The following is a 12,536-nucleotide window of genomic DNA, read 5'->3' as shown; positions in this document are numbered from 1 at the left end:
TCACAGAAAAGCAGCCATTTCTGAAAAGCTTTCCCTGGCCAGAGATGCCATCAGCACAAGCCACGCACTAATGCAAGAAGTGGCCGTGTCTGCACGAGTTCATCTCAGTTCACAGCATGATCCACCTTAATAGCAGCACTCACAAGGAGCAGAAACAAAAGTTGGCTAAAAACAAAATCCAAGGAGACTTCAGAAACAAAAGCACATCCAACTGGACTGCAGCAAAACCTTTTGTTCATGTCTTCTTTTCATTTCAAAGAGGAAGAAAACCGCAAGCAACAAAAAATTCAGGAACACTCCATTTACTATCCACATACCACAAATCAACTGAAGGATGTTTAGGGGAAGTCAAAATCAGGCCTAAAATTTGGTGAGAAATGCAGCTTGGACCCTGAGTACCTCTCTCTGGGCATCTTTATCTTCACTGAAAGGCTGGTCAAGCATTGGAAGGGACTGCCCAGGTGGAGTCTGCATCCCTGCAAGTGCCCAAGGAACATCTGGATGTGGCACTCAGTGCTCTGGGCTGGGTGACAAGGTGGGGACCAAGCACAGGTTGGACTTGATGGTCCTGGAGGGCTTTCCCAACCTCAGTGATTGTGGGATTCTGTAACTGCTGGTTTAACTGGGAGCACAGGGAAGCCCTTTGCCACTGGCCCCAGGGGGATGCCCAGCAGTGCCTGGCCATGGGCAGCTGGGTGCTCTTGCACTTCTGAGAGCCCCTGGGTGAAGCTGCCCCCAAAGGAGGAGCTGAACAAACACCCCAGGCCTGCTGGAGCACACTGCCAGCCCCAAGCAGGCAGAAGATGATTTATCTGCACCCTCACCAAACCATAAACAGGTCGCTCTAACCTGGTCAGCTCCTCCAGCTGCCCAGAAATGGGATTTATTTCAAGCACGAGCTGAACAGTCTGTTGAAAGGAGCTTCAAGCTGCATCTTGGAGCTCTAGTTACTCCAACCTTGATCAAAGAAACCTGCTGAAAAGCAGCCTCCAAGGTTAAGCTCCATTCTGGAATGAAACAGCTCTCACTGCCTGTGAGCAGCCTGGCAGGGCACAGGCAGCAGCTGCAGTGCCAAGGTCGGCACAGGAGGAAAACATCTACTTGAACACATGTCTGAAAAGCTCAGAAGAAAACACATTATGTCCTTTCTAACACAGAAAAGGCCATGTAAGGCAAGAGCATCTATGATCCTCCCTCTTAGACGAGTTCCAGCACGAGCAGCAAGGCAGAAGGAGCCTTGGAGAAGAGCTGAGCCAAAGGCAGGACTTGTCCTTGGCTGCAGCACTGGACAACAACAGCCACTCCTGCTGTTCCCAGGAACACTGCAGGGACAGCCTGGGACTCCAAGGAGAAGCATGCCAAGCAGGAGAAATCCAACTTCTGCTGGGTGTCTGAGTGTGTGTGCCCAAGGATGGCCACTGGAAGTGAGGAACTGACCACGGGGCAGCTGGAGCACAACCCCAGTGGATGTGGGAAAATGCCCAAACCAGGATCTACAGAGGAGAGGAAAGCAATCAGCACTCGCTCTGATACTTCTGACAAAGATGGAGAGGGACTTTTTCCAAGAGCATGTAGCAACAGGACAAGGGGGAATGATTTCAAACTGGCAAAGAGGAGGTTTAAATTAGATATTAGGAAATATTTCTTCCCTGTGAGAGTGGGGAGGCACTGGCTCAGGTTGCCCAGAGAAGCTGGGGCTGCCCCATCCCTGCAAGTGTCCAAAACCAGGTTGGACAGGGTTTGGAACAAGCTGGGATAGTGGAAGGTGTCCCTGTCCACAGCAAGGGGTGGAACTGGATGGGCTTTAAGGCGCATTCCACTCAAACTATTCCATGATTCTATAAAAGTTCTGCTATTCATTTCACACAGACTTTGTCCCTGAAGTTCTTCTGAAAGTAACTCACACCTCAGAAAAGGAAAGGGCACAGAATGAGGCAATGGGGTGTATCCACATGTGCAATACTCCTGCTACTGGAACTAGGTCAAGAATCTCCTTACTACTGCCCTTCCTACTGCTGGATCTTAAATGAGCTTTGAATTATTTATCATCAGAGCAGATGATTTTTTTCTTGTAAATCAATAAGAGTTCAGATTTGTGGGATGTTACTTGGTGTACAGGTGCACACATGCACACCACAGCTTGGAAAAACAATGGCCAGCATTGAAGAACCACATCTGCATTAAAAATGAGCAGTTCCAATCATTAATATATTCTCCAATAGACTGAAACAGGAGAACAGAAAAAGCAAAATAAGAATGAAACATCAGCTTCACAGAGACTAAGAGCTTAGTTCAGGATTTAACTCTACCAACATTTCCTGTATTGTCAAGAGCAGGTCATAAACTTTATCTGCTCAGATCTCCAGTCTGTAAAATAAAGTTGGATTTATTTTTTCCCTCCTCTTTGTCATTAGAACAGATACCATCCCTCTGCCACATGTGGCCAAAAGCACACTGCATTCCTGATGTCACCTGGCACGTCCAAATTAATAATTATTTCAAGAAAATGCCAGATATTCATCAACTCCATGGCCACTGCTTTGACTGCCAAGGTTTGGCAGTGCCTGTCCACTCTCTGCTCTCCCAGCATCCCATCTCCACACCACAGCCACCTTCATTTATTCCTGTGTCAGGGGTAATAAACACTGAACGCTCACAAACCACTGAACCCATTTCATTCTGCTTCCTCTCAGATTGCACTCAGCTCAAAGTTCAGCAGAAGTCAATATTTCTCCAAATGACTGGGCTCTCAATGCTGTAAAAGCTGCTACACACGCGGTCACTGTGGTTCCAGCAGTTCATGGGGCAAATTCCCAGCACAGAAAGGCAGAAAAGATCATTACACCATCTAAACTGATATATTTATGTATTACTTGTAAACTCACAGAATCACACTCCATCTTGAAGATCTTTCCCAATGCAAATCCTTCTGTGAGTCAGTTATTAATTAATGCACATGCCCAGCCTCACCACCTCATCACAAAGCAATGGGCGACCCCAAACTTTGATTTCTCTCCATAAACACATCACACCACACACACACCCCCACCCACCTCCACGGGACTTCTGCCATTTTCTGGCCCAGCTTCACCCATTTCTGCCCCATTTTGTGCCCTCACACCAAGCCAAGTCGTTTCACTGCAGCAAACTAATGCTCTTAGAGCTGTCGTGGGTGATTAGCAACATATTTCACCCCAGAGCCCTGTGGGATGGAAGGGATTAGAGCTCAGCAACACCTGCCCACACCCCCTCCCCTCCCTGCATCAGCAGCTTCACTTATGCAAATTATTTTAATGAAGAAAGTTTACAAGGAGGGAGCCAGAAGCAGGAGTTTTTGGAGCTCCAACTTCACAAAACACCAGCCCCAAGATCCTTGAGGCATTATCAGAGCTGAAATCTGAAACTAATATAAAAGCTTCTAAGTACATGAATTTTGCAGGAATAATTACACCAAATTGCAGTGTCAAGGACTTGCCCTTCCACCAGATTGCTGCTGCTGAGAAATTACAAGAAAGGGAAATCAGAGCAAAATCACATCTCCTCGCTCTGACTGCAATTAAGGCATTCGCCAATCATAAATTACTTTTTTTTTTAAACAAACACAGAATTACTGAAGACGTGCCAATTTTTTTCTAATCTTTCTCAATCTCAAATGTTTAGAACTTTCTTTGCAAGTAGCAAGTATAAACCTTGATTGAGAGACCAAGAACTACGGCCAACAGTGACAGACGCCTCTGATTTATTTATTCATTTATAGGCTCAGGATGCAATTTTACAGAGGTTTTAAATGTTTACTTCCACTATCCAAATCCATCATAAAGTTGCTAAAATTGGACCAAAAGATCCTGCCCCAAAGACCTCTGAACTGAAAGCATGACAGGGTCAACAAGTACAATTCAAAGCATTGGCAGAATGGCCCAGAGCCACCACAGCCTAAAGTGGGTTGTTTTTTTCTCCTTGTACAAGTGCTTTTAAAAGGTTTAGCAATGCAAGATTGATCAAAAGTGAAAACTGGGATGAAATATTTGGCCTAAGAATCAGATCTTTCAAAGCTCTTTTAAACAACAAGTTAAAACTACAGGGATGTTCCTGTATTTTTGAACAATCAGGAAAATCTCGGGTAAAAAAAAAAAAATCCAAACATCAAAACCTTAATAAAAAAACTAGAGGACTGATGCACAACACAGAATTGCTTCAAACATGAAAACGAACAGAGGAGGATAGAGAAGAAATGGAGAAGCCAGACTGGAAAACAACAGCAAATGATAAAAGAAGGCTCAAAAATGAATGTCACTCTCAAAGCTATGTCCCACCCCCAGCCATCCCCACTCAAGACACCAAGAACAAAACATCCACACACGATTTGGCTTCTTTTAATTCAGTTATGGGATTTTTTAGGTTGGAAAAGCTCTCAGAGACCATCAAGACCAACTGTTCCTGCAGCAATGCCAAGGCCACCACTGACCCACGTCCCCAAGTGCCACATCCACAGGGCTTTTAAATCCCTGCAGGGATGGAGACTCCCACCAATTTTTGGGATCCTGAAATTCCAGAAATTTTGTTCCCTCTTCCCAAATTTTGTGGTCCCAGGGTGGATTTTTGGGTGAATTTTGGGGTTTTTTTTCCATTTAACTTTCACCGTTTTCGCACCATTTTTCCTCAGATTTTTGCCGTTTTTCCACCTTTTCCCCTCGAAAAATTTTTGGGATCCTGAAATTACAGGAATTTTGGGTCCCTTTTCCCAAATCTCATGATCCCAAGGTGGATTTCTGGGTGGATTTCAGGTCCTTTCCCCCTCCAAATTTCAACATTTTGAGGCCCAAAATCCACTCAAAAATCCACCTAAACCTCCCCTGAAGCAACTTGAAGCCATTTCCTCCGGATGTCAACTGGATCCAGCTCCATTCACCACCACCCTCTGGAGCCACCACACAAAGCTCAGCCTCAACAGAGCTCATTTTCCCTGCCGAAATCGAGGCAGAATCACAACAAACAGCAGCAGCCAAGGCACATCCCAGAGCTGTCACATCCCAGAGGGCCCCTTGGGACAGGGGTGTCTTTCTCCAAGGTCTGAAGCTCTGAGTGTTTCATTGGCTTCCCTGGAGCTTTTTAATTTCCCGGGAGGATGCAGGAGCTCTTTGCTCGCGTGCACCTTGAGCAGAGGCAGAACTCCCCCGAGCACCCAGCAATTCCCAGCTCCTGGTGAGGCTGCAGGAGCTGGGAGGTGCAGCTGGTGCCTGTCTGCTGTCACACGCCCCAGACTCGATCCCTAATGATGGCTTTGATCTGCACAGCTCCACCAGATCCTGAGAAATCCTCCCTTTCCCTGGCTCCCTCCTCAATGGGACACGACACGTGCTGACAGGACAAATTCCTGGCACGCTGGAAGGGGGCTGAGGGGCTCTATGATCCTTCAAATGCTTTCAGAAATTGTTATTTATTTCTGCAAGGCGTTTGTATATAGGTGTTTAGTCAGTACTGGAATGATTTTTTTGGGTAAGTATGGGGTGAAGCTCCTGTGGAAAACAGCTGTATTTTCTAAGCTAGAAACTGCTGCTTTTTGCACCAATTTAGTTCAATTAAATTCTGTTGTTTGGTTTATGCACCTGGACCTGACGGCTCCTGATAGGCTTTCTACTAATTTTATTAATTACCGACAAAATCAAGCTATTATTGATAAGAAGATTAAACCAGGCCATTCCACATGATTTCACCAGAACAGAAACCAAGGGCTGCACACGCTCGTGTCCTGATGTTATAGTTCCAGTGTTGGCTGAAACCATTTCACACAGGAAGGTCTGGGCACTGAAAAGCCATCAGCTATAAAAGGATTAAGAGCTATAAAGTTCATTAATTTTACTGAAAAAAAAAACATCTGGCAGGTCCCTGCAGCTCACCTGCACCAGATCAAATGAGTGCACCTGTAACACAACATCACATTTTGGAAGCTTTCCCCAAAAAACACATCTAGAATCACCCCTCTGTTTTTAGCACAGGAACAGAAGGCTGCACACTGATCTCCCTCCAGATCACCGTTGATTTATCCTTTTTTTTTTTCTTACTTAAGGTAATGACACCCGAGGGAAGGAAAGGTCTGTGCTGCAAAACATACACGGCAATCCTGCAGCATCCCCAGGGAGAAGTAATTGGAGCATCTCTCTGAAGGCCACATCTCTCCTTCCTGTGCCCAGAGATGCTCCAAGCACTGGATGCCCAGCAGCTGAGACAGTCAAGGGTCTCCAGTGAGGCTCAGAAAACTCAGCTTCAACTCCTGCACCTGCCCAAGGTGCTACATGTGAACAAATGTACACCAGGTATTTCCTAAGTGGCTCCTGATCTGTGCAATACAAGCTGTCCTTCATCCAGACTCTCATTCCTTGTCTCTTAAAGCTCTGCAAAGGACTTTCATCCTCCTGTGCTCTGCTGTAGAGGCTTGTCTGTTATCAGAGTATGGGACACTGCAGGTACAGTAAAATCTCAATTCCCAATAGAGAGAGGGAGCACCCAAACAGAGCCAAGAGCAGCACCCACAGCAAGCAGGAGCCCTCCCATACATCCTCCTACACTGACAGGCCATAATCCATCCCCAGGCATGCATTCTTCCCAAGAAAGTGCTGGAGTACAAAGCTGACTTGAGATAAAAAGCAAGCACACGTTGTCAGCAGCCCCAGCGTTCTGTATGCACACCCAATTATTCTGAGAGAGCCATTTCTTACTGCCTTCACAACCACACACTTCTGCTGATGGCCAAGCAGGGAGGCTGAATTTCCAATCAAAAATTTCACTACTCTGTCTCGCCCTGAGCTAATCCACCAAAAATCACAAGTGTTCAGCCTTTATTGTACTGTTAGTTCAGAAAAAAGCAGCTTTTTCCCCTTCCTCAAGCAGCTCCCAATGAACCCTCACGTGTGTCTTTTCACACTAGCAGTGCAGATAGCAAGATAAGCTTCAGTTTACTTATTTGAGCTTCAGATTTTGGATATTAGGAAGAATTTCTTCATGGAAAAGGTTCTCAGGCATTGATTGGAAGGAGCTACCCAAAACTGAAGAGTTTGCTTGCAGTAACAAAGAAGCACCTAGAGAGACACAGAGGGCTGACACGGGCGGAACAGCAACAAAAATGGAAATTACACAAGCAATTGTCAGGAAAATGTTCCCAGAGACAGCAGGGTAAATGAATAAACACAACACGGAGGCATTAAACAATGCCAGAGAAAACACCACCAAAATCACCCAGACTGACAGCACAGACAGGGGAATGTGAGCCTGCAACTTGGAGATTAACTCAAGTTTCACAAGGTGCAAGAACTCCCTGAAGGCCACCTCAAAAGAATGAAGTGAAATCCACAGAAAGAGCAAAGCAAGGCCAAGAGCACAGAATTACAAAATCAGAAGCAAGAGAGAACAGAGCAATGATGCTTAACCCTGAGCGGGGTGTCGCTTGGATTTCAACAATATTCAGCACCAACAGAGGAGGAAAAGAAATTACAAACAGCTCAGGATAGAACTGGGAAGGCAAATTAACCTCTGTGTTTTCAACAACCCTTAATCAGAGTTTTAACAAGCCAATTTGAATACTGGGTGAGAAAGCAAAGGGCACATCAACCACCCTACAAGAAGCAGCTGGGTACCAGGGGCCAGAATTCACCCCTACAAGTGAAGTGAAGATGGGATGATAACTGAGGGAAAATGTCATGTTAAAAGCATTGTTTTTAAGGAAAAAAAAAGTGACTGCAACATGCTCCCTTTTCCCCCAGCAGAACAAGATTCAGAGGAGACCAAAGAAAAGGAGTGGGAGAAAAATCAGAATTAACTTGAAATAGAGGTAATTAGTGAAAGCAGGTTAGAAATGGAAAGATGGGATGAGAAATATCTACAGCCTCAGGGAGAGAAGCCTGGACAGATGGATGCTGTGTTTTGTTACCATGCCCGTGGTATTTGTATACCAAAAGCACCCAAAGCTTACGTGATGTTTATAGCAAGAAAGGTTTAATGTCAACTTTCCAGAGGCGCACACAAGAGGCTTCTGCAAGCCCTGAACCCTCTCCCATTTGTTACCTGATTTCTTGGACCATTTTTCTCAGTTTCACATTACGCAAATCCTTTACTCAAACCAGAACAAGCTGCTGGCAAATAAAAACAGCTGTTCTATAAGTGCTCTTCCACTCCCTCTGACCAAAATAAGGGAAATGTAAAATTGACATGGAAAAGGAAAAAACCCTCAGCAGCCTGCTGAATAGCCAAAAAAATTCAGAATGCAGTTAATTTACTCCTTTCCACCAAAACTTAAGATATTTGAGAGCAATGCTGCAGGATAACATTTAGGTTTCATATTTGCTCATGTTTCCACAGGGCTGACTTCCTTCCCATTCCAGGCCTGATTTCAGCAGGATATTCTGCCTCTGACAGCTTTTCTGCCCACCCATGCGAATCTCCCTGAAAAACAGGCTTTTAGGAAACAATGTACAACAGAAAGATACCACAGCTCTCACAGCTCTTGGCAAAGGCTCTTAGGAACGAAAGGAGGAAATGCAGAAGGGAAGGAAAAGCAGATGACAGAGGATGGAAGAAGGGTTGTTTTGTTTTGGTGCTTAAAAAAAACACAAAAACACACTAATCCTCTTCCTTAGGCACTCCGGGCTCATTAGTGTTTTCTGTGCTTCCTCCCCAAACTGTGATATTTAACGATTTCAGGACAAAACCAGTCTGAGGATAATTCAGGAAAACTCAGCAATAATCAGCCCTACGGCCAATAAACTCTTCACCCTCATAGTTTATTTGCTGCTAAGCCTTGGCCTGCAGCCTTGGAATTCATTCTGCCGGCACTACAGCTATTTCCTTGTAAACAGGAAGCCCCCTCAAATTTGCATTACAGTAAACTCATTTGCTTCATTTAACCTCAGCCTTATCTGGGAAAGATAAAAGGGTGCCGACAGGTGTACAGGGCTCCAGCAAGGAGACAAGGGGTAAAACCTTTCTATTATTTCAATAGGAGATAACACCACAGGGCACTGGACCCATCCCTGGGCTGTGGTTGCCCACCAGAGATAAACCAACACCTTCCTGTGAGCAGAGCACTGCAATAATGCAGGGACACTTATTCTCAAGCATGGATGTGATATTCCAGTGACCTTCCTGCTCTCTGTCCCAGTGACAGCCAGGACTGATGGCGGGCATGGCTGCACACCCAACGTTACAGAGCCGGGCTCGTGCTCCTCCAAGGAGCTGCTCACACACACACAGAAATAATGAATATCTGGAAAAATTGTTTGATTTCAAACAAGAGAGGACTCCGTGTGTTGTATTTTTTTTCCTGTTACTATATCAACCTGCCTTTAACCAGCCGATTTATGTCACTTTAAATGAATCACTTTGCCAGCGATACAGAATATTTCAGTATACCCAGCACACCATGTCTGCTCTAATGAGAGGCATCAAAAAAACCAGCCAGAAGCCAGCACAAAGATATCTGACACCAGAATAACGGTCACAATTTCCTACTGTATGAGGAAATCCCTGGTTTCAGTTAGAAGCTGAGAGATTCAGTCATTTTGGGCACCCTAGAGCCGTTTGTGGTCCCGGGCTGAGGTAAGTCCCTGTTCTCGGTTATGTCCGCGCTTCCTTCCGCTCCTGTGCCGAGGGCCTGGCGTGTCCCCTGTCCCACAGCACCACGTACAGCCCCAAACCTCTCCTCACTGAAGGATTCTCACCTCCTGCAGGGCATCACACACCAGGGAGGGTGGCAAGCCATGACCTCCAACAGGTCCTTCCACAGGCAGCCCAAGGAGCGAGGCACTTTGGCCACCGATCCTTTCGCCTTCCCTGCAAAACTTCCTCTGGCACCTGGCTGCCTTTCCCACCTTCTGGAGCCAAACACAGGTGAACCATCTCTCCCAGCTCAGGGAAACCACCAAAGATGTAAATCCTGGAGCGGGAGAGCAAAGCACAGCAGGTTCCTCAGGTGCTGTGCTTGCTACGAGGCTTCCGCCACGCTGGGCACGAGGGACGTCGGTGCAGGCAGCAGCTTCCAGCCTCTCCACAAGCACCAACCCTGGTGATATTTCTCATGGCATCGGGAGGACTCGTCCTGCCCTGCAATTCTCCACGTCCCACCTTTCACCTGCCCGCGGGGGTTATGTCCCTGCTGGGAACAGGGAGCAGGACATCACCGAGGACAGCACTGGAATCACCAGAGCACTGAGGCACATGAAGCCACCAGCACCCCCAGCAAAGCTGCGCCTCGGGCTAACAGGGCAGATGAAATGTCATGGATATTGTATGGCTTTTAAAGTGTAAACACAAACCAGGAGAAAAGCAGCCGCAGTCCAGCAACACCATCCTCAACCAGACCTTAAACACAACAGCCAAACTTCATCACCTGAGCTCTCACTGCCCCTGCAAGGGGGATAAACACGGGCTGGGCATCCTTCACCTTCCCCTGCTCTGCAGCCTCCCAGCATTCCAGGAGAAAGGCAGGAAAACGAGGGAAGAAGTGGGAAGAGGGCTCCAGCGATCCCTGGCTCACAGCAGACAGCTAGGCTAGGCCACCAGCAGGCTTCCAAACTGCCTACACATTCTGCAGTAAAATTTGGTTTAGATTTTTCCTGTTGCAGTATTTCGTTTGCTGGCTGAATCTTCATTTTATATATGTATATGTATACACACACACAGAGCCATAAAAAAAAGGAAAAGCTCCGTTTTAATTTCACCGATAAATAAGCGATGCTCAGGTGATTTTATAACAAACACATAACCACGGGAAAAAAGCTGGTTTTGCCGAAGGAAAGCTGCTTTTAGCACCAAGCTCCAAGCAAACAACCTCGTCCGTGCCAGGGCACCCGGCTGCTTCCGCGGTGGGACCGGGGAAGGTCGGGGCGAGGAGCCCAGACCGGCACCAGCACCTCCGCTCCGTGAGCCGCCTGCTAAGGGCGAGCTCCGGCCCCGTCCTCTTCCCGCATCCCCTGTCAAACCCCATGAAGCATCACCAAAAAACCGCTCTGCGGAGCGGCACGGCCAGAGCGGCTCCGTTCGGTGCTACCGAACGCTTTGGACGGGAATTCCTCACCCGCCGGGCTGGGGATCCATAAACCCCCGAGCTGCGGGGCTTCGTCCCCTGCAGGGACCGGCGTCCCCCCTTCACCCGCCGAGGGACCCCGCACAAGTTGTGGCAAATAAACACACGCATCCAGCACATCCAGCACAGCCAGCCCGGCCCCGCGCTCGCCAAGGCCGGCCCCGGTGCCGGCGGAGGCCGCGGGGGCACGGCCGGACCGTTATGTCCGGCGCAGGGAGGGCGGCGGGGGCCGGGCCGGGGCCGCGGCGGGGCGGGCGGTACCTGGGCTCGGGCAGGGTGATCTTCTTGCTGGCCCTGGCCGCCGGGGTGCTCTTGCTCTTCTCCATCGCCATCAGGTAGCTGACATCGGCCAGCACCGCCTCCAGGTCCGCCATGTTCCCGCTCCGCCGCCGGGCTGCAGATGGAGGCTCCGCCGGGGCAGCCGCCCCCGGGGCGGGGGTTGGCGGCGGGCGGCGGCGGCGGCTCCGCCGGTACGGCCGAGCGGCTCCCGGTGCGCGTGTGCGGAGCGCGGGGGGCCGCTCCCGCCTCCCGCCCTGCGCCCCGGGGCGGGCGGGCGGCAGGAGGGACGGACGGACGGACAGACGGACGGCAGAGGGAGGGAGCGAGGGAGCGAGGGAGGGAAGGAGGCAGGGAAGGAAGGAGGGAGCCCCCGCCGCGCCCCCCTCAGCGCCCGCCCGCCCCCGCCGGGCCCATGGCGGCGGCCGGTCCGCCCCCGCCGCTCGCAGCCTGCGCGGCCCCCGCGGCCCCGGGCCCGCCGCTCGCAGCCATGGGCGGGCGGACCGGGCTGCCCCGCGGCGCCGCCCCAAATCCCGACATGGATCGGCGGCGGCCGGAGCCGGGGGCGGCCGCGGCACCCGCGGGGTTCGCGGTACCCCCCGTCCGCTCTGACGTGAGGCTGCCCCTGGATCCCTGGAAGTGTCTCCGGCCAGGTTGGACGGGGCTTGGAGCAAGCTGGGATAGTGGAAAGTGTCCCTGCCCGTGGTAAAGGGGTGGGATGGGAATTTTCGGTTTTTTCAACCCAAACTACTCTGGGATTCCGCGGTTCCGCAAGAGGGGAGCACCAGAGGCAGCCCCAGCCGCGGAGCGCTGAGCTGCCTGCAAGCCTCAGCGCCCAGTTGGACGCATAAGTTCGGAATTAATTTCCTCATAATTTATTAAAAGGCGTGCATAACAAAAACAGGATACAAATAAATGCGTCTGTGTGACACCCCATCGGTGCTCGTTGAACCACTTGCTGGCAAATAATGATGCAAAACAAGGCACCCAGGTGTCCTCAGGCTCCGAGCAGAGATCCCTGCTCGTGTTCCTCCTTCAAGTAGTAGTAGCTCCACTGCAGCCAAGCAGATATGCAGATTTTAAGTGCTTTCTTTTCTGAATTTCGTCAAATATGTCATAAATAATTGGCTCAATGAAAGGCTAAGTCAATGACAAGTCTGAAGTTTGAAACTCAGCGTGTTTTGAG

General features: G+C 49.2%; 1 protein-coding gene across 1 annotated transcript in view; it reads right to left on the bottom strand.

Annotated features, from left to right (window-relative positions):
• GRK3 (G protein-coupled receptor kinase 3) overlaps nucleotides 1-11,719 on the bottom strand; it is a 61,702-nt gene extending 49,983 nt beyond the window's left edge. Inside the window, exon 1 of the mRNA XM_036392978.2 lies at nucleotides 11,336-11,719. Coding sequence (XP_036248871.1) covers nucleotides 11,336-11,448 — 113 coding nt within the window. The 5' untranslated portion in view covers nucleotides 11,449-11,719. The remainder of the gene's footprint in view (nucleotides 1-11,335) is intronic.
• Between the last annotated feature and the right edge of the window lie 817 nt (nucleotides 11,720-12,536).

This window comes from Molothrus ater, chromosome 18, assembly GCF_012460135.2.
Source record: "Molothrus ater isolate BHLD 08-10-18 breed brown headed cowbird chromosome 18, BPBGC_Mater_1.1, whole genome shotgun sequence".
In the NCBI taxonomy this organism is placed as follows: domain Eukaryota; kingdom Metazoa; phylum Chordata; class Aves; order Passeriformes; family Icteridae; genus Molothrus; species Molothrus ater.
This window is presented reverse-complemented; position numbering and strand designations above follow the sequence as displayed.